The following is a 22,983-nucleotide window of genomic DNA, read 5'->3' as shown; positions in this document are numbered from 1 at the left end:
CTCTTGCCTTTTCTCTCTCTCTGGTGGAACTCTCTAGACCTATTTAGATCTTCTTGCACCTTGTAGAACAGACTGAATGTCCGGTGTTTACATTCTCGCCTAGTAGGAGTGAAAAAGGGTCAAAGTTGCCTTAGAATATTCCTCTAACACTTTCTTATATTACTTATTTTGTCCAATTAGGTGTCTTGTTTAGCATTCAGCATTTTAGGAACTCAGTGTACACTTCATTATTAAACCACAGACTGTCCTTCAGGGATGGTGACCCACAAGATGAGAAGGTAGCAGTATTGTTTTTGTGACCCTAGACGCTCTGCTTTCTGGTATTTTCCCACCCCTTTCAAACGCCTGCTCCCCAACAAGTATTGCCCTTTGGTTTTCAGATAAACTGTCCTCTATTCCCTCCATCCATCTCTTAGGAGAGGCTCTCATATTTGCCATTTACCCCACAGGGTAGTTTCAGGCAGAAGTGAGTTTTTCCTTGTTCTTTGTCTCTTGTGGTATAGATATCTTCTGTGACATCCTCTGTGACTGAGCTCAGTCGTGCCAAACACAGGGTCCAGCATCCTGTGAGCATCCAAGAGGACAAATGAGGGCATGGTTCCTTCCCTCACGGAGCTCACGATCTCCTCATGGAGACCAATTACAGGCAATGACTAAAGAACTGGTTGATAAAAGATCATGGCGCCTGTGGAGAGCACAGGTCAAATTGCATTTCTAAATTGCCATTAATGCTAAACTTGAGGGAACTGGTGAGCTTGGAGCTTGGTCTAGAAGAAAGCGTTTCAAATCATCACTTGTCAGGTCCCATTCCATCACATCTGAGGAGAGAGACTCTCTAAGATGAATTTCCTTTGTATTTTCTGCCATGGGCACTCCATGGAGTATGGATGTTTATTATTGATCCATTTGTTCAGTTGATACATAATGAATGCTTTCTATGTGCTCCACTTGGTGCTAAGGATACTGTAGTGAAAAAAACGCAAAATCCTGTCCCTATCATCAGGGATCTTACGTACTAGTGAGGAGGCTGTGAAAGTTAAGGCAAGTTGACAGGCACTGTATGATAAGTTCTGTTGTAATGATAAATACGGTCTACAAGGAGAAACAGTGGAGAGGCATGTAAGTCATGAGATGAGATTGGCCAAGGAAGCCTGTAGCTGCTTTCTAAGCTGAGACAAGAAAGGGAAATGGGAGTTAATCAGGTAAAGGAAATGAGCAGGAGGTTGGTGAATTTATGAGTCTACAGGTACAGTAGTGCAGCTGAAGCATAGGATATAAGTGCGTGGTGGGGTGAGGAAGATGGGAGAAGAAGAGGGAGAAGATAAAGGAAGGAAAAGACTTGGTGAGACATGAATCTCTACAGGTTAGTAGGAGTTCAGATCATGAAGGTCTTGCCTACCATGCTCAGGAGTCAGATTTTATTTAGAGGGCAGTGGGGATTCATTGAAGGGTAAGTGGCTAGTGACACGATACAGTTTGTATTTTAGGAAGATGCGTCTTCCCTCTGTGTGCTGGATACATCTGAGAGAGTAATATTGGAGAGAAATCAGTTAGAAGACCTTTATGATGATCCTCATGAGATGAACGAAGGCTGTGGCAAGGAGTGGAGCAAAGTAGAGAATTCAGTAGCTACTAAGGAATTAAAAAATGTGGGACCAAGCAGCCGATCGGTCAGTGTTGGGCAAGAAGAGGGAATCGGGCAGCTCTCTGGCCTGGGCAACTGTATAGCTGTGATCTCCTTCACTGAGCTTGGAACAAAAAGGGGGAGCATGTTTATGGGGGAGGTAAGAAGATGATAAGTTCATCTTCGGACAGGAAGAATTACCTGTGGGCCAGCAAAGAGGACAGATCTAGTAGACAGTCGTGTAGATGGATTTGGGGCTTGGAAGAGAGATCTGACTGTAGTTGTAGATATGGGAGTCATAGATCTACAAACTGTGGTTAAACAATGAGAACAAAGGAGATAGCTTAGTGAGAGCCTACAGAGTGATTTCTGGCAAACATCAACATGAGAGGCATGGAGGTATAGTTTCCATGAAGGAAACTATAAGCCATGAGCAAGGAAGTAGAAGAAAAAAAAAAAAACAAAAAAAAAACTGGGAATCTGCCATGCCGAGGAACAGAAGGAAACAAGAATTTCAAGAAGCATGAGTCAGCAATCAACAGTGCAAAAGAGATCAAGGGAGATAAAGAGTGGAAAGTATTGGCTTAAGTCATGAGAGCTTTGTTGAGAATATTTCAAAGATGTGCTAAAATCTGTGGATTAATGGGTGGATGAGATAAAATGAGAGACAGCAAGAATGGACCATTTTTTTCGAGAAACTTGGTCATGAAAAACAAGAGATCCATTCATCCTTCTTGGACTTTCTAAGGTCAAATGAAATAAATGTACTCTTTTCCTCCTGGGAAGCTTTTAGATATCCAAAGAGAAGGATCAGAGTCCTCCACATTTTCTCTCTTCTCAACTCAGTTTCTCCAGTTCCCTCTGTTGTTCTTCCTGTGACGCAGTTAGTGATCACTCACCATCCATGTGATAACTTCTTTAGAAAAGAGGAAGGCCATCTCACAGGCCGTGGGTCCAAATGACCAGTCTGGTAATGGAAAAAGAAGAGGGAGGATTTGAAGAGCATCTGTTGATAACAGGAAGTGTCTCTTCATTAATTCACTTAACAGTTTACCTTGTGTTGGAAGTATACCAGGCACTCTGACAGAGGAAAGCGATGATCTGTGTAGCTTTCAGAGCAGTGTCTTCAGGACAGGTCCTCAGAGCCTGGCTTCATGGGGACAGGAGAGGGCTGACCTCAGACTCCTGGAGAAAGGAGTCACCAAGCAAGTTCCTCTTGCTTCACAGGCCAGCTAAGGCTTCCTAGGAATTGAAGGCAATGAAAACAGGAAAGAGGGCCCTGAAACCCTGGTACTTCCTCTAACTTGCTTTGTGACCTGAGGTGGTCACTTCCCTGATCCCATGGGAGCATCTGGTTTCTTATTTGTAAACCGAGGGTGTTGAGTTAGATGTCAACTGTCTGGCAGTGATTCCATTAAACCAACTGAATATTCACTTTGAGAAAAATAATCCTGTCAGGGTGCCAGTAATGTGGTGTTTCTTGACCTATGTGATGGGTCCATGCGTGTGTTTATTTTTATGATACTTCGTTGATCTGCACACTTATGACTTTTGGAATGCATGTCCTACTTCAATTAAAATGTTTATAATGAGAACGTCATTAATATAATAAAGGCTGTAGTTTTTATTTGGGGGAGAAAAAGACTGTTGTTAGCATTTGGATGAATGTCTTTCCCTGAATTTCATGAAACCTGTACGTGAGAAGTCTCAGTTGGCCTAGCAGGAAACCCAGGCTCTGGGACGACTTCCTGAAACAGAGCTCCCAGACAGGAACACCTGGTTGAGGAATGTGGGCTAGTGCCCCTCTCCCTGGCACCAGGATTAATGCTGGGTAGGTAGTAATCCCTGGTAGCATAATCCACACACTCCCCTGGGACGTCCCGATAACTGGGAAAGAGGCTGGCTCTAGTTTCTAGGCATTGTCACCATCTAGTTTTTGAATCAGCAGATTCAAAATCAGGGATCTTATTACTTTAGAGAGAGAAAAAAATGGAGCTGCTGCAAGCTGAATTGTTCCCTTGGTTGATTCTTTTCATTTCTTTGCTCCTTTCTTTTTCACTTGTACAGGAAAAAAATATTTGAGTGCTTACAAGACCCCCAAAGTACATTGCTGGGACCAATATCTTTAACCTGGTCAGTTCCTTGCATGCTTCTTTATTCTTCCTTTGGAGCATGTAGGGAGGCTGTTGATTTAGCCTTAATTATTCTCTTCCCCAGGAGGAGAATGCCACCACTTTCCTGTCCCCTCTCTGCCCTAGGCCAGCTGCAAAGTAGATGCTTCTGCTACCGCCTGAGATGAGTCATTACCCTTGATGTCTGGCTTATAGGTTGGATGCCTTCTACTTTTTCAGACACATCTCCCTGACTCACAAATCCTTGTACAGGTTTATATTAATACTTACCTCCAGAATTCATCTTGGTGGGGGAATTCCATTTATTCTGGGATGTTGAGGGGAGAACCTGAGAGATCAGGTTATGTGGATAAAATAGATAAGTGTTTCAAATAATGAAAACACACACAAAACAGAAATTGTTATCCTGGACAGAGAAGAAACAAATGAATGGGGCAAATTTGGACCATACACAATGTGACTCACCTCTCCACAACTGCTCTAAATCTTTAAGGAAATTGTTAATCTCATGAAGTTCTTGAAGCAAGTGGAATCTTAGAGTGCTGAGCCCAGACACTGCATCTGGGTTGACTGTGGGGGACCTATACCAGCAGGGATGGAGGTGTGACAGCAGAGAGAAGGGAATACAGAGGACGCATGAGGAGGATTCCAGAGTTTCATCCTGTCAGAGAGCCGAAGTTTTAACCAAGTGTTACCAGCTCTTCAAGGGGTAGGGGCTGGATGTGGGCAGCTGACATCTGAATTACACGCACCATTTTACCCACCATCCTTTGAACACACCCTTCTCCTCACACCTCACACCTTTGCACCTTTGCCAGGAATGTCCTCACCCATCCTCTAACATGCAGTCAGCTCTGAGACACCTTTCTCCATCGCTCTAACTTTCCACCCTCTCCAGCCTCTCTCTCCACTCACCCCTGTTACTCCCATCTTCTGTTTCCATTGTATTTGTGCACATTCTTGTATTCCGGCTCTATCATACCGGTCTGCAGTTATCCACTTATGTTTCCATCACCTCCACTAGACTATGAGCTTCTGTAGATGAAAGACTGTGGCATGTTTTTCGATGTGTGTCTGAGTGTAAGTGCACGTGTACAGAGCTATTTCCATTCATGCCCCACAAAGGGCTTCATTACTCAGTGCACAAGCATTTACTGAGCGCTCATGGATGACGCATGAGGTAATGTGCAAACAACAACGGATCAGACATAAGACTTGCCCTCAGATCTCAGACCTAACAGAGAAACAAGCAAGGCATCCATCCATTCATGCATTTGAGAACTTGTTCTAAGTGCCTGTTCTGGATCATCCCATGCCAAGTGCTATCTCTAGAGATGAAGGTAGCACAGTCCCTGCTCCAGAGTTGCTCACAGCCCAGGAGTGAAGCCAGGAGAGCAAAGTAAATGGTGACTACAGAACAGTGTGACAAACACTACAGGAGTCAGGAACTCCAGCGTCATTGTAACCTCGACTGGGTGAGTGGTGGAAGTGTTCATGGCAATGGGCAAAGTTAATTTCAAGGGATCTATAATCTCACCGAGTTCTCTAGCCAATATCCTTATCTAATCAATTCTTTTCCGTATATTTTTGAGGAAACCCCTCTAAAAATTAATGTTTTGTGTGAGAAGCTCAGCAAACCTCTAAATTTTTCCCTTCTTAAATGCAAGAATAGTTATTGAGGATCTAGCATGTCTCTGGCCATGGTGCAGGTGGGGTGTCCAGTGTTCCACTGTGGGTGTCCCTAACATCTCTGGTCGTTGGGGATATCCACTTGCATTAGAGGTAAGTCAGAGGCCAAACACCCCAGAATTTCCACAGTGGATGCCTGAATTCACGACTGCCAGCACAATCCTCCTTTGACCTCACAGCATTTGCATCACAAGGAACTAACCTGCTCAGCTGGAGACGGGATGGGAAAACCATATTGAATGGCCTCTGTAGGCTTAGATCTGGAATCTTCTGGGCACTGGAGAAAAATGAAATCTTGTGGAGTGATTGAGCTGGAAGGAATAATTTAGTCCAACAACTTCAGACTTCAATACATTTCCCCCGGCAAATGAAAGCTTCAGAGGAAGTACAGAAACAGATAAGCGGGTCTGTTTTGATTGAAATGGGTGAGTCATTTTCAGGAGTACACATTTGCCAACCATAAAGTCTGGCCCCTCATTTTGTAGATGAAGAACTGCTTTGCAAAAGGGGGGAAGCAATTGCCCAGGGTTAACCCAGTGAGGGAGGGAGGGGGTGGGGACCCACACTTCTTTATCCGGGGCCTGTATTCTCCCCTCATCCTCCCAACCCCGTCTACTGAGTGAAAGCCCCGGTAGCAGAGCAGAGGGCCCCGCCTGGCAGAAGAGAAGCTGGGAGGGAAGAGACCCTCCATAAATTCCACTTTCCCTCAGGACACAGAGCAGCCCTGCTGGCATGTTATCACTAATGTACAAATGTGAAATTGTGAAGAATTGTTTGCCAATTTTCTTATCTCAACTGGCACAGAGTTTCGAGGTGTTAAGAGTTCTGTTGTGTATCCACTGCACATCCCTCAGCTGTTCTCACAGAGAGACCCAGGAAAGGCTGCACACATAAATTACCTTTACGAAATGTCAAAACTAAAAGCAGATTTTTATTTGGGGGCTGTGCCTCGAGAAAGTTAACCCCTTCATGTGGGTAGAGGCGTCACCATAGAAAAACACAGTTGACATCTTTGAATGCAACCCAAGCCACAGGAACTAAGGCTCACACTTCCTCCCCAGCCCAGCACTACCTCACCTGCAAGAGGGGAGCATTTCTTGGTAACAAATCATAGACTTGGGGCTTCCCTGGTGGCGCAGTGGTTGAGAGTCCGCCTGCCGATGCAGGGGACGCGGGTTCGTGCCCTGGTCCGGATAGATCCCACATGCCGCGGAGCGGCTGGGCCCGTGAGCCATGGCCGCTGAGCCTGCGCGTCCGGAGCCTGTGCTCGGCAACGGGAGAGGCCACAACAGTGAGAGGCCGGCGTACCGCTAAATAAATAAATAAATAAATAATCAATCAATCAATCAATCTCAGGGAGACTTAATGGAGCTCTTAGGAGACAGGCATGGAAAGTAAAGAAAGCAAGGTTGAGACTGGCCGCGCAGGCTCTCCAGAGTGGCAGAGGGTGCAGGGAGCCGGGAAGGACTTTTTAAAACTAGATGGACAAAGAGGAAAGATCGTGTTGTGGAAATGGAGAGTACATTGCCCTAAGAAGGGGTTCACCATGAAACAGCCCCGAGTTTTACCAGTATCTCTATGTAATGTCAGTCCTGCTTTCTTGATCAGAAATATGCTTTTTGTTATGTCCAAACTGTTCTATATTAAACTCTTGAGAGAGGGAAAAAAAATCCCCAGACTCCACCTTTCTTTGCCTCTAGCTGGGGTTGTGGCCACTCAAGCTGATGAGCAGAAGTTCTCAGGGTAGTTATTCATCTACTTCTCCGGGAAACACATATTCATTGGAGGTTAACTATGCTGGATCTCCCTTTGATTTTAAGAAAGCAAAAATAGTTATCTCAAGATTGTACAGCTTGTCTACAAGGACAGAAATCTTTCAGTGTATAGTAGAACAGAGTTTTCCAGGGTAAGTGTTACCGAACCGCGTCCATATTGACAGAAGCACAGCAAGTCAAAATGCTGATGCGCCGAGCTTTGCAGCAAAGAGAAGGCTTATTCATAAGGCAGCCAAGCCAGTCTCACATCTGCCTCCCTGAAGGCGAGGGGCTCTGAGTATTTATGCGATAAAGAACAAAGAAGCGGGGTGGTCTGAGGTGTGGAGAGCGCGGGGAGTGTGGGGAAAAATGATTGGAAAAAGGTGCAGTAATTGACAGACATTCTGCGCAGATATAACTAGCCTACAGGCCTTTCATGTTCACAAATGGAGGCGCTTAGCGTGATCTGAGAGTGGAGTCTTGGCTCTCTGGCATCAAAATGTCAGAAAGCAGATGGACACTTACACATGCCCAGTTGGAGGGTCAGTGGTCCTCTCCAGTCCTAAATAACTCAGCTCGAACTAGCCACAACTGACTCCAAGTTCCTGGAAAACACCTCCGGCAAACATCTTACTTAGGCTACATGCTGCTCAGAGGACATGCAAAATCTTAAACAACCTTGATTAGTGAAGGCAGGGGAAATGGATTTGACTAATGATTACCCACGGTTTTATAAGGAGATTGGAAAGTGCTAGAATGTGGGGATGTTTCTGGCTCTGATGGTCTAGTATGGAGCCCCAGAATGGAATATTAAGCAGGGAATGTGAGTTGTGGGATACAGATTCAAGTCAGGTCCACATTATGACTTCTATGGGCCTAAACCTCTTTTGCCTTTGTGAATGTCTCTACCAAAATAATATCACTATTAAAATTTATGTTTCTATAACTGTATATAGTTCAGTTTCTTATTAATTACTTAATTAATCTATTTTGGTTTTTAGGCAAAATGTAATAGATTTGGGGTGGCCTGCGAATTTCATCTTTTCTCTGATACGAGAAAAAAACAACAACATTTTTTTGACCTTAAAATTTCATTTTTCTCTTCTGATTTTAAAATACATTAAAACATTTCCCGAGCTGCTAAAAGTTTTGTGGACCCAGACACTGTGCTTCCTGTGCCTAAGGATAAGTCAGCCTGATGCCAGGTGAAGGAGGAAACTTCACCTGCAGTGTTGGGTGGGGGAAAAGCTGGAGAGAACCCCTGCTTCACTGGAGCTGTATCTTCCATCCCAAAGCAAAGCAAGGCTGACAGACTGTAGGCATTTGGCAAAAGTGTCTTCAGTTTACCAATGTGTAAGTCTGATAACTGCTTCTCTGCTTTTCTTCTAAATGCTACAACTTGAAGCAGTGAACTAGAGTCCCAGAGTCTGATTCTGTGTTTTGATTCTATTTAGCTGTGTCACCCTGGGCAAGTCTTTTACATCCATGTTCCAAAATTTGCAGAATGAAGGGGTTGGACTGGACAATAATTCTCTAGCTATCATTTATGCCCTATACGCCTCTGAAATATTCTTAGAAAAAGTCCCAGAGAGATACATGAAAGCAGGTACAAAGGGAGGCAGGTACACTTAGACGAGGATCCAGAAATAAGTTATTTACTGCAACACAATATTAAATTTAGCTATGAATTTGCTGGAAGCTGAGAAATGTAGAATTCTTATTATCTGACCAAAGAAAGGGTAGCACTTCTTTATGTATTTATTTGGCATTGTTGGAGGAGGTCATCCAGAGGACATGGTTGCTAGCTGACCAGCAAGTGGACTGGGCAATGGGCGGTTCCTCACCCCTGCCCTGTCCATGCAATGTACGTGCACATTTCACCCACCATTCCCACCGTGGCAGCTCTTTTTGAGGACACAGGCTTGAGAGAGCAGTGTGATATTGAGACCATCTGGACTGAATACATGACTGGACCCAGTTAAGGCCTCTCTATAAGCTTTTAAGATTCTGGCGGGCAGTTGTGGAGATCTACTCACCTTGAGGCCACCCAAGACAAGCCTGGTATGTAAGTTCCCTTGCTTATGAACCCTGCCACCTACCAATCTGGAGTGGTCTGCTTCTTTCTTCGGTCTCTTTTGGCCTTTCTGTACAGGGGTCAGTTTCAGATTTCACCCAGGAAGCTCTCCTGAGTTTGTGAATCAACACATTTATTCATATATTTTATTTTTTATTACTAAAGCAGAACTAACATGATATAAAGTTAAAAAAAACCCAAATATTCATTTATGATCAATCTATCAATAAATCCAAGTATTTCCCTTCTGGTCTTTACCAATGTAAAGATGATTCAATCATCCCAGAGAAAATCTCTGTTTTTTGCTTTTCTTGACCCAAGAAGATACATCCTTTACTCCAGCTGCTGCAACACATATTTTAAATGTCTGCTCAATATCAGTTGGGTAGCTTAGCAATTCCTTGGCCATTGGGTGTTTAGCTGGTTCCCAATTTTTCATTACTGCCTAGGATATGCAAGTAGCGCAGTGTTGTAGGCTTTTCTGTTTTTAGGATAACTTTCATTACATGAATTCCCTCAAATGAGAAGATGAGGTCAAAAAGTATGGACATAATTCTTTGCTAAGCCTTGACCCTTTGCTTCCTTTAGAAATTATACTGCCTTTACTTTCTTGAGCACCACATGCTAAGATAAATTTACTGGGCAATCTTAGGGAATGATGATCCTTTTCAAATCTAAATGGCTCTAGATGGGTCTGAGGCAAGGCGTAATTCATCCAGGTACAAGCTTTTAGTATTTCAATGTATATAGTCTGGTTAAGCAGAGATAGGAGGATGTGTTTTATTGAATTGGGAATAAACATTGTCTGGGCAGGTGGCGCTGAGGACCGTTGGGGGCTGCTTCGACGCATGGCACTCCTCTCATATCCGGGAGGTTGTTGAAGAAGTTACGTTCATTGTGCTCGCAAAGATGCCCCCGTGACTGCACCAGAGCTGGAATCATTCTGCACTGAGGTGGCTGGGCTCAGTTTTTCTACGCTTCATGACTGTCAGAATTTAACTGGAGCTGAGAGTTTCCTTCTTCCTGGACCTCAAAATCTCAGTCTCCAAGTGCTTCACTTCCCTTCTCCAAGTATTTCCAGAGAAGACAGCCTGAGGGAGAGGAAGTGGTGCTAATTAAATCCTCCCTCTGTTTTCCAGGCACTGGAGCCTTTCACAGATGTCTGTTGTTAGGCTCCAGTTCACAGAATTCTGCAAATGCAGAAGCAGGCTTTCCTTCTCCAAAGGCACAAACCTTCCTTCACAGGTTACAGGGAACTCTAGAAACACACATCCTCCCAACAGCCACTGTAATAGAGGCGGCAGACCTGCAAAAATAGAGCATGCAGTTGCCAGAGAGGCCGCAGTGCCTCAATGCTCTCTCTCTCTCACACACACACAGAGTAAATTTCTCTTGCTTTTGCATGCGTGCCCTTGTATTTCCCACAGGCTAATAACTTCAAAAAATCATCTGAAAACTCAACGAGGTCCTTTCTGTTGTAAGACAGTGTGCATCATGGTGGGCTTGTTGGACTCCAATCGTGGTTGGGAGTCCTGAGTGGAAGGCTGTGTGCTGTCACTACTATCCAAGTGTGCCCTGGGGGGGGGGGGGTGGTCCCACCAATTCTGGGATCCCCAGAGAGATGGAGATAAAACCATCCTTCTAGGGTTGCTGGGAGAATCAGAGGAAATAACCTGTAGTATGATCTACAGAGGGTTTTTCACTCGTGAGTCCCTAACCAGCTGTGTTTTCCCTCCACTGAAGCCCCTCGGGGTGACTGTGTATGTTTACATTTTCCTGAGACAATGCTGGTTTACTCCTATAATCCTGGCATGATTGTTAATAACACTTTTTTCATGCTCAAAAGTGTCCAGGGTTAGGCAATAAATTATATGCACATATTATTTTTAGCTCTCTTGAATACTTGAATTATTCCCAGTTTCAATAATGCAAACTTGCCATGGGTAGGGGCCATTTCTCACCTTCTGGTATTTCACAAGAACAAAGGAATGGAATTTGTCTGATTAAGAACTCTGAGGCAACCTTGACACTAAGATTGCATTTCCAGTCCCACTGTGATGCTGTGTGTGAGACCCTCCTACCTTGTAGCATTGGTGGTGTGCGTGCTGTAGCCATAACTATGTGGCCTCCGCTTGAGAATGGCCACTTGACTGAGGGCACTTTTTGCTAAGCTAGCATGTACCTTCTGTTTTGTTTTGCTTTGTGTTACTTCTTTATATTTACAAAATATAAATAAATCTATTGTGTTTCTATTTGTCAGATATAGTCATTGTAAGCATCCAGAGACTTATGAAAACAGAAAATAAAAATCACCTGTAACCCTATCACCCAGAGATAATCATTTATTTTTTAATTGAGGTAGAGTTGGTATACAATATTATATAAGTTTCAGGTGTACAACATAGTGATTCATAATTTTTAAAGATTATAATCCATTTATAGTTATTATAAAATACAATACCACATTCCCTGTGCTAAACAATATACCCTCATAGCTTATTTATTTTATACATAGAAGCTGGTACCTCTTAATCCCCTACCCCTATCTTTTTTTTTTATTTTTTATTGGAGTATAATTGCTTTACAGTGGTGTCTTAGTTTCTGCTTTATAACAAAGTGAATCAGTTATACATATACATATGTTCCCATATCTCTTCCCTCTTGCGTCTCCCTCCTTCCCACCCTCCCTATCCCACGCCTCCAGGCGGTCACAAAGCACCGAGCTGATCTCCCTGTGATATGCGGCTGCTTCCCACTAGCTATCAACCTTACATTTGGTAGTGTATATATGTCCATGCCTCTCTCTCGCTTTGTCACAGCTCACCCTTCTCCCTCCCCATATCCTCAAGTCCATTCTCTAGTACGTCTGTGTCTTTATTCCTGTCTTACCCCTAGGTTCTTCATGACATTTTTCTTTTCTTAAATTCCATATATATGTGTTAGCATACGGTATTTGTTTTTCTCTTTCTGACTTACTTCACTCTGTATGACAGACTCTAGGTCTATCCACCTCATTTCGTTTCTTTTTATGGCTGAGTAATATTCCATTATATATATGTGCCACATCTTCTTTATCCATTCATCCGATGATGGACACTTAGGTTGTTTCCATCTCCAGGCTATTGTAAATAGAGCTGCAAATGAACATTTTGGTACATGACTCTCTTTGAATTATGGTTTTCTCAGGGTATATGCCCAGTAGTGGGATTGCTGGGTCATATGGTAGATCTATTTGTAGTTTTTTAAGGAACCCCCATACTGTTCTCCACAGTGACTGTATCAATTTACATTCCCACCAACAGTGCAAGAGGGTTCCCTTTTCTCCACACCCACTCCAGCATTTATTGTTTCTAGTTTTTTGATGATGGCCATTCTGACTGGTGTGAGATGATATCTCATTGTAGTTTTGACTTGCATTTCTCTAATGATTAATGATGTTGAGCATTCTTTCATGTGTTTGTTGGCATTCTGTATATCTTCTTTGGAGAAATGTCTATTTAGGTCTTCTGCCCATTTTTGGATTGGGTTGTTTGTTTTTTTGTGATTGAGCTGCATGAGCTGCTTATAAATTTTGGAGATTAATCCTTTGTCAGTTGCTTCATTTGCAAATATCTTCTCCCATTCTGAGGGTTGTCTTTTGGTCTTGTGTATGGTTTCCTTTGCTGTGCAAAAACTTTGGCGTTTCATTAGGTCCCATTTGTTTATTTTTGTTTTTATTTCCATTCCTCTAGGAGGTGGGTCAAAAAGGATCTTGCTGTGATTTATGTCATACAGTGTTCTGCCTATGTTTTCCTCTAAGAGTTTGATAGTCTCTGGCATTACATTTAGGTCTTTAATCCATTTTGAGCTTATTTTTGTGTATGGTGTTAGGGAGTGATCTAATCGCATACTTTTATATGTACCTATCCAGTTTTCCCAGCACCGCTTATTGAAGAGGCTGTCCTTTCTCCACTGTACATTCCTGCCTCCTTTATCAAAGATAAGGTGACCATATGTGTGTGGGTTTATCTCTGGGCTTTATATCCTGTTCCATTGATCTATCTTTCTGTTTCTGTGCCAGTACCATACTGTCTTGATTACTGTAGCTTTGTAGTATAGTCTGAAGCCAGGGAGCCTGATTCCTCCAGCTCCATTTTTCATTCTCAAGATTGCTTTGGCCATTCGGGGTCTTTTGTATTTCCATACAAATTGTGAAATTTTTGTTCTAGTTCTGTGAAAAATGCCAGTGGTAGTTTGATAGGGATTGCATTGAATCTGTAGATTGCTTTGGGTAGTAGAGTCATTTTCACAATGTTGATTCTTCCAATCCAAGAACATGGTATATCTCTCCATCTATTTGTATCATCTTTAATTTCTTTCATCAGTGTCATAATTTTCTGCATACAGGTCTTTTGTCTCCTTAGGTAGGTTTATTCCTAGGTATTTTATTCTTTTTGTTGCAATGGAAAATGGGAATGTTTTCTTCATTTCACTTTCAGATTTTTCATCATTAGTGTATAGGAATGCTAGAGATTTCTGTTCATTAATTTTGTATCCTGCTACTTTACCAAATTCTTTGATTAGCTCTAGTAGTTTTCTGGTAGCATCTTTAGGATTCTTTATGTATACTATCATGTCATCTGCAAACAGTGACAGCTTTACTTCTTCTTTTCTGATTTGGATTCCTTTTATTTCCTTTTCTTCTCTGATTGCTATGGCTAAAACTTCCAAAACTATGTTGCATAATAGTGGTGAGAGTGGGCAACCTTGTCTTGTTCCTGATCTTAGTGGAAATGCTTTAAGTTTTTCACCATTGAGGATGATGTTGGCTGTGGGTTTGTCATATATGGCCTTTATTGTGTTGAGGAAAGTTCCCTCTATGCCTACTTTCTGCAGGGTTTTTATCATAAATGGGTGTTGAATTTTGTCAAAAGCTTTTTCTGCATCTATTGAGATGATCATATGGTTTTTCTCCTTCAATTTGTTAATATGGTGTATCACGTTGTTTGATTTGCGTATATTGAAGAATCCTTGCATTCCTGGAATAAACCCCACTTGATCATGGTGTATGATCCTTTTAATGTGCTGTTGGATTCTGTTTGCTAGTATTTTGTTGAGGATTTTTGCATCTATGTTCATCAGTGATATTGGCCTGTAGTTTTCTTTCTCTGTGACATCCCTGTCTGGTTTTGGTATCAGGGTGATGGTGGCCACGTAGAATGAGTTTGGGAGTGTTCCTCCCTCTGCTATATTTTGGAAGAGTTTGAGAAAGATAGGTGTTAGCTCTTCTCTAAATGTTTGATAGAATTCGCCTGTGAAGCCATCTGGTCCTGGGCTTTTGTTTGTTGGAAGATTTTTAATCACAGTTTCCATTTCAGTGCTTGTGATTGGTCTGTTCATATTTTCTATTTCTGATTCAGTCTTGGCAGGTTGTGCATTTCTAAGAATTTGTCCATTTCTTCCAGGTTGTCCATTTTATTGGCATAGAGTTGATTGTAGTAATCTCTCATGATCTTTTGTATTTCTGCAGTGTCAGTTGTTACTTCTCCTTTTTCATTTCTAATGCTGTTGATTTGAGTCTTCTCCTTTTTTTCTTGATGAGTCTGGCTAATGGTTTCTCAATTTTGTTTATCTTCTCAAAGAACCAGCTTTTAGTTTTATTGATCTTTGCTATCATTTCCTTCATTTCTTTCTCATTTATTTCCGATCTGATTTTTATGATTTCTTTCCTTCTGCTAACTTTTGGGTTTTTTTGTTCTTCTTTCTCTAATTGCTTTAGGTGCAAGGTTAGGTTGTTTGTTCGAGATGTTTCCTGTTTATTAAGGTAGGATTGTATTGCTATAAACTTCCCTCTTAGAACTGCTTTTGCTGCATCCCATAGATTTTGGGTTGTCGTGTCTCCATTGTCATTTGTTTCTAGGTATTTTTTTATTTCCTCCTTGATTTCTTCAGTGATCACTTCGTTATTAAGTAGTGTATTGTTTAGCCTCCATGTGTTTGTATTTTTTACAGATCTTTCCCTGTAATTGATATCTAGTCTTATAGCGTTGTGGTCGGAAAAGATACTTGATACAATTTCAATTTTCTTAAATTTACCAGGGCTTGATTTGTGACCCAAGATATGATCTATCCTGGAGAATGTTCCATGAGCACTTGAGAAAAATGTGTATCCTGTTGTTTTTGGATGGAATGTCCTAAAAATATCAATTAAGTCCACTTTGTTTAATGTATCATTTAAAGCTTGTGTTTCCTTATTTATTTTCATTTTGGATGATCTGTCCATTGGTGAAAGTGGGGTGTTAAAGTCCCCTACTATGACTGTGTTACTGTTGATTTCCCCTTTTATGGCTGTTAGTATTTGCCTAATGTATTGAGGTGCTCCTATGTCGGGTGCATAAATATTTACAATTGTTATATCTTCTTCTTGGATTGATCCCTTGATCATTATGTAGTGTTCTTCTTTGTCTCTTCTAATAGTCTTTATTTTAAAGTCTATTTTGTCTGATATGAGAGTTGCTACTGCAGATTTCTTTTGATTTCCATTTGCATGGAATATCTTTTTTCATCCCCTCACTTTCAGTCTGTATGTGTCTCTAGGTCTGAAGTGGGTCTCTTGTAGACAGCAAATATATGGATCTTGTTTTTGTATCCATTCAGCCAATCTTTGTCTTTTGGTGGGAGCATTTAGTCCATTTATATTTAAGGTAATTATCGATATGTATGTTCCTATTTCCATTTTCTTAATTGTTCTGGGTTTGTTATTGTAGGTCTTTTCCTTCTCTTGTGTTTCTTGCCTAGAGAAGTTCCTTTAGCAGTTGTTGTAAAGCTGGTTTGGTCGTGCTGAAGTCTCTCAGCTTTTGCTTGTCTGTAAAGGTTTTAATTTCTCCATCAAATCTGAATGAGATCCTTGCTGGGTACAGTAATCTTGGTTGCAGGTTTTTCTCCTTCATCACTTTAAATATGTCCTGCCAGTCCCTTCCGGCTTGCAGAGTTTCTGCTGAAAGATCAGCTGTTAACCTTATGGGGATTCCCTTGTGTGTTATTTGTTGTTTTTCCCTTGCTGCTTTTAATATGTTTTCTTTGTATTTAATTTTTGACAGTTTGATTAATATGTGTCTTGGCGTATTTCTCCTTGGATTTATCCTGGATGGGCGTCTCCGCACCTCCTTGACTTGATTGACTCTTTCCTTTCCCATATTAGGGAAGTTTTCAACTATAATCTCTTCAAATATTTTCTTAGTCCCTTTCTTTTTCTCTTCTTCTTCTTGAACCCCTATAATTCGAATGTTGTTGCATTTAATGTTGTCCCAGAGGTCTCTGAGACCTCCTCAGTTCTTTTCATTCTTTTATCTTTATTCTGCTCTGCAGTAGTTATTTCCACTATTTTATCTTCTAGGTCACTTATCTGTTCTTCTGCCTCAGTTATTCTGCTATTGATCCCATCTAGAGTATTTTTCATTTCATTTATTGTGTTGTTCATCGTTGCTTGTTTCATCTTTAGTTCTTCTAGGTCCTTGTTAAATGTTTCTTGCATTTTGTCTATTCTATTTCCAAGATTTTGGATCATCTTTACTATCATCATTCTGAATTCTTTTTCAGGTAGACTGCCTATTTCCGCTTCATTTGTTAGGTCTGGTGGGTTTTTATCTTGCTCCTTCATCTGCTGTGTGTTTTTCTTTCTTCTCATTTTGCTTATCTTACTGTGTTTGGGGTCTCCTCTTTGCAGGCTGTAGGTTCGTAGTTCCCGTTGTTTTTGGTGTCTGTTCCCAGTGGTTAAGGTTGGTTCAGTGGGTTGTGTAGGCTTCCTGGTGGAGGGGACTAGTGCCTGTGTTCTGGTGGATGAGGCTGGATCTTGTCTTTCTGCTGGGCAGGTCCATGTCTGGTGGTGTGTTTTGGGGTGTCTGTGGACTTATTATGATTTTAGGCAGCCTCTCTGCTAATGGGTGGGGTTGTGTTCCTGTCTTGCTAGTTGTTTGGCATAGGATGTCCAGCACTGTAGCTTGCTGGTCGTTGAGTGAAGCTGGGTACTGGTGTTGAGATGGAGATCTCTGGGAGATTTTCGCCATTTGATATTATGTGGAGCTGGGAGGTCTCTTGTGGACCAGTGTCCTGAAGTTGGCTCTCCCACCTCAGAGGCACAGCACTGACTCCTGGCTGCAGCACCAAGAGCCTTTCATCCACACGGCTCAGAATAAAAGGGAGAAAAAGTAGAAAGAATTAGTAGAAGTAGAAAGAAGGAAAGAAAGAAAGAAAGAAAGGAGGGAGGGAGGGAGGGAGGAAGGAAGGAAGGAAGGAGGAAAGGAAGAAAAAAAGAAAGAAAGATGATAAAGTAAAATGAAATAAAGTAAGATAAAACATAATAGTTATTAAAATAAAAAAATAATTATTAAGAGAAAAAAATTAAAAATAAGAAAAGATGGACAGATAGAACCCTAGGACAAATGGTTGAAGCAAATCTATACAGACAAAATCTCACACAGAAGCATACACATACACACTAACAAAAAGAGGAAAACGGGAAAAAAGCATAAATCTTGCTCTCAAAGTCCACCTCCTCAATTTGGGATGATTTGTTGTGTATTCAGGTATTCCACAGATGCAGGGTACATCAAGTTGATTGTGGAGCTTTAATCCGCTGCTTCTGAGGCTGCTGGGAGAGATTTCCCTTTCTCTTCTTTGTTCTCACAGCTCCCAGGGGCTCAGCTTTGGATTTGGCCCCGCCTCTGCGTGTAGGTCTCTGGAGGGCGTCTGTTTTTTGCTCAGACAGGACGGGGTTAAAGGAGCCGCTGATTCGCGGGCTCTGGCGCACTCAGGCCGGGGTGAGGGAGGGGCTCGGAGTGCGGGGTGGGCCTGCGGCGGCAGAGGCCGGCGTGACGTTGCACCAGCCTGAGGCGCGCCGTGCGTTCTCCCGGGGGAGTTGTCCCTGGATCCCGGGACCCTGGAAGTGGCGGGCTGCACAGGCTCTCCGGAAGGGGGGTGTGGATAGTGACCTGTGCTCGCACACAGGCTTTTTGGTGGCGGCAGAAGCAGCCCCAGCATCTCATGCCCGTCTCTGGGGTCCGCGCTTTTAGCCGCGGCTCGCGCCCGTCTCTGGAACTCCTTTAAGCAGCGCTCTTAATCCCCTCTCCTCGAGCACCAGGAAACAAAGAGGGAAGAAAAAGTCTCTTGCCTCTTCTGCAGGTCCAGACTTTTACCCGGACTGCCTCCCGTCTAGCCGTGGCGCACTGACCCCCTGCAGGCTGTGTTCACGCCGCCAACCCCAGTCCTCTCCTGGCGCTCAGACCGAAGCCCGAGCCTTAGCTCCCAGGCCCGCCCGCCCCGGCGGGTGAGCAGACAAGCCTCTCGGCCTGGTGAGTGCCGGTCGGCCCTGATCCTCTGTGCGGGAATCTCTCCGCTTTGCCCTCCGCACCCCTGTTGCTGTGCTCTCCTATGCGGACCCGAAGCTTTCCCCCTCCGCCACCCGCAGTCTCCACCCGCGAAGGGGCTTCCTATTGTGTGGAAACATTTCCTCCTTCACAGCTCCCTCCCACTGGTGCAGGTCCCGTCCCTATCATTTTGTCTCTGTTTATTCTTTTTTCTTTTGCCCTACCCAGGTACGTGGGGGGTTTCTTGCCTTTTGGGAGGTCTGAGGTCTTCTGCCAGTGTTCAGTGGGTGTTCTGTAGGAGTTGTTCTGCGTGTAGATGTATTTCTGATGTATCTGTAGGGAGGAAGGTGATCTCCGCGTCTTACTCTTCAGCCATCTTCCCCCCACCCCTATCTTGCCCCTCCCTTTTTCCCTCTCCCACTGGTAACCACTAATTTGTCAGAGATAATCAGTATTAATACTTTATTTTATTTCCTTTTAGATTGTTTCTAACCTCTTTCCTACCACACATGTATATACATATGCAAGTCCAGGTAGTATTCCTTCTTTCCCTCCCTCCGTTTCTCCCTTTCTTCCTTCCTTCCTTCTTTCTTTCTGAATTATTGTAACAAATTTGAATAACATTATTCATGATATTTTATAACATTTTTTCCACTAACAATTGTTTTTTTGGACATCATTCCATGGTAAAAATATATCCTCACATTTGTAATGACTACATTGTATTCACTGTGCAGTATAACGTGTCTTTTTTAGCCAATTCTCTGCTGATGGATACTTACTTTCACTATATTTTTTTGGTATTAGATGCAATGTTGTGTGAGTATGTAACGTTGCTATTATACACAATGTTTTGCTATTAGACATAAAATTATGTACTTTTCTACTATTAGACACAGTGTTGTAATGTACAACCTTCTATATTTATGTCTTTGCATTTGTCTGAATTATTTCCTTAGGATACATTTTTATTTATTTATTATTAAAATTTTTTACTGAAGTATAGTTGATGTACAATGTTATATAAGTTACAGGTGTACAATGTAATGATTCACAATTTTTAAAGATTATATTCCATTTGCAGTTGGCTATACTCCCCGTGTATCCTTGAAGATACATTTTTAGAATTGCAATCTTGCGGTTAAAAATATGCTCAGTTCTAAGTGCTTTCGTGCCCTATTACTACCCAAGAAGTACACAAGAAGGTGCAATATCATTGCTTTTAACTCGTAAATAAGCTTGCAGGCTAGTAGGTTTTCAAGCAAAAATGCTATGACAACTTGAAGAGAAATTGTCTGATAATGATTTCATACTGCTGTTCCCTTGTTCAGCTTCCTGTCCCTGGGAATAAAGACGGGGAAAATGGAAATACTTGCAGCTTCCTTTTCTCTGTCCAGAGGGTCTCTGCTTCTTTCCCCTGGTAAACGTCCACAGAGGATTGTAGAGTCTGTGTTATTGAACTGCATCCATCAGTGCCCCTGCTTAGTTAATGTGTGGTGGGTTTGTCAGTTTCAGGAGCATCGTTTGCTCATCATACACTGTTTTGCCATAGCTAGGACACAGGCGACTTTTTTTTTTTTCTGAGAAGATTGTTTCTTCCTTTGTTTTAGGCTGAAGAAATGTCAGCCATTGGGAGTTTTGAAGGATTGCAGCCTGTGTCTCCGAAGCAAGAGGGAGATGACCAAACCTCTGAGACTGATCAGCTGTCCACGGAGGAGGGTGACCCAGGTACTGTCTCAGGGCCAAGGCAGACTTCAAGGCCTCCAAGTGTGACCGAATCAGCACTCTACCCCAGTCCCTATCACCAGCCTTATAGCTCACGGAAGTACTTCGTTACACGGGTAAAATAATAAAATCATGAATTTAAATACTACATAAGACTTCTCCTTAGAAATATCCTAATATCCTTCCTATACCACATGTTTTACCAACTGTTTTCATGTTTGTTATCTTGTGTAATAGTCACAATAGCTGTGAAGTAGTCATCCTTATCTCCATTTTATAGGTGGAAGATCTGAATTTCGGAGAAGTTAAGGGTCTATTTTTGACCACCAGATAGTATCAAGGAGAAGCAGGTCCTCCAGCCTCCATGAGTCTTTGGCTCCTGAGTCCTGTATTCATGCTAGACCTGACCTCAATAAATTAATGCTCTATGGAGAGAGAACCAGACTGGCTAGAATATAAGGCTGGGAGCCCAGAGGGAGTATTTGTTGTAAGTCTGGAAAAGACATGGGTGATGGAGTGGAAAGGGTTGCTGAGCATGGGCTAAACCTCAAGGGTCTACATGGGCATGCTGGTATAACACTACGGGGACAAACACTTTATTCCAATCCTGTAGCTGCAGTTTGGAGCTGAGCTTCTTCCCTTTGCATCAAAGCAGTGAGCTTGTAGGCTACCATCAACTGGGGGCAACATTACACATTGTGCACTGTGGCAGCAGAGAGATTCTTCAAGTGTACATGGAACATCTCTTTGTTGAAAAAAAACTTTTTTCAACTCGACTGCTAAATAAGTGGTGGCCAAGAGTTTGAGATTATTTATAATGCTTTAACTAACAAACCCTGATTTGTTAGCCTTTAAAATATATCTTTGGTTAAGATAAAGTTGTAGCTAAAGAGACTCAATGTGTGTGTGTGTCTGTGTGTGTGTGTGTGTGTTTGAAGATATATACCTATATTACCTATATTCAGTGACTCATATGTGCAGAGTGCTTTGGCATGTTCTATACTATGTGTGTGTTTGTGTGTTTTTGCATAGGGAATGCAAATGGTTTATTTTCCAAAGTATAAGAACTTTATTGAATATGCAAAGTTAAGCTTAAGATATAGCTGGGGAAGAAATCAAAGCATCCCTTAAAGTGTCCTTTGCTTTGATAGTCATGATGAGAGAAGAACAGGATTTGATGAGAGAAGAACAGTGATGAATGATATAGAGTAAGGGCTTTATCATTGGAAGCTGGTTCGATTAAGAGAGCTGCCTGAGGAGTCTATGCAAAGCCGTTGTCTTTGCATCTGATGATGGGTCTGAAGTTGCTATAGATCAACCCATTGGCTGTTGTGAAGTAGGAGTAGGAAATAGGGAAAAACCTGAACCTGGATGGACAAACTGGAATTCCTTTTGACCGAGCGGCTCCCACCATGGAAAAATGGAACCTGTGTTTTGTCTCCCACCAAGTTTGAACTTGAAGATGTGAGTCACTTTCAGGAGAAGCCAGTGCTCTTCTCCACCGAGCGAGCTGCACACTTACCCAGTTCAGGGAAGGAGGATCTGAGGGAGGAGGTCTGACTGTAGCAAAAGGAGCTGTAGGTCCAGGGGCTTCCCCACCCCCTCCCATGCCATCAAGTAAACAGGAGGTTGGCAGCTGTGAACATGAGCTGCACTTGGGCCTGATTGTCCTGCCCTCATCTTCAATAAGGAATCATGACTGATGTTTCACTTCTGCCTTTCAAATCTGACACAAACGTCTCTTGTGGCCAACACTAGTTTAGAAGCAGACAGGAAAGGAAATTCTAGAAAATGTAGTTCTAGCTTAGCTAAACTGACACAGTCTAAAGCTACAACAGAGCTTTTGTTTGTTTATTTATTTATGTACATGATGCTTTTATTTGTGTGGCTCTATGTAGCTTATAAAATACAGTCCCCTGGAGAAGCACTGTGAGGTAGGCAGGAAAGGGCTTATCACTCTTGTTTTAGTGGTAAACATATTGAAGTTTCAGAGGAGTGAAGTGACCGAAGTCACGTAATATTAGTGTAAGAGCTGTAGCTAGACTCTGTACCTTCTGTCTCTAAGTCCGGTGCTCTTTCTGCCATAATGTACAATTGAACGTATGGCCCCCTAGTAAAGATTTTCAGTGATTGACTACGATTCACGTAAAGAACATCTTCTCCAATAGGTGTATAGAAAGTAACTTTAAGTTCTCAAGAGCTTGGGAAAGGAAAACCTTCTTCTAATCTTATCAGTGAGTCTGAAGTAGACCTGAGGACTCTTTAGGAGGTATCTGTAAAGGCTACATTCCCAAGCAGTCAGCATTAACTTTCCTTCAGACCAAGAGACAAAATATGAAGAGGTTTTTTCTTTTTTAGCATGTGAGTATAATGAACGTGCTTTAATGCACATGAGGGTAATGAAAATACAATTGTTGGTTCGACTGAAACAATGATAAATATTATTTTGAATAAATAATGATCCAGTTTTACTACCTTGTAAACCACAAATCTGCTGATGTGGTGGTAGCTGAGGAAATGGGAGGAGACATTGTATGTATGTATATGTGTGTGTGTGTGTATATATATATATATACATATATATAAATTTTCTGATCTTCAAAGTATGGATAAAATGTCAGTTTTATATGGGAGTTTAAAT

The 22,983-nt window shown here is 42.2% G+C and overlaps 1 protein-coding gene across 1 annotated transcript in view; it reads left to right on the top strand.

Annotated features, from left to right (window-relative positions):
• Positions 1-20,236: 20,236 nt before the first annotated feature.
• TPRG1 (tumor protein p63 regulated 1) overlaps positions 20,237-22,983 on the top strand; it is a 110,617-nt gene continuing 107,870 nt past the window's right edge. The window contains 1 exon segment of the mRNA XM_029213728.1: positions 20,237-20,458. Coding sequence (XP_029069561.1) covers positions 20,237-20,458 — 222 coding nt within the window.

This window comes from Monodon monoceros, unplaced genomic scaffold (assembly GCF_005190385.1).
Source record: "Monodon monoceros isolate NGI ecotype Baffin Bay Population unplaced genomic scaffold, NGI_Narwhal_1 Super_Scaffold_11, whole genome shotgun sequence".
NCBI lineage: Eukaryota > Metazoa > Chordata > Mammalia > Artiodactyla > Monodontidae > Monodon > Monodon monoceros.
The sequence above is the reverse complement of the archived record's forward strand: the minus strand, read 5'-3'. Positions and strand labels throughout refer to the sequence as shown.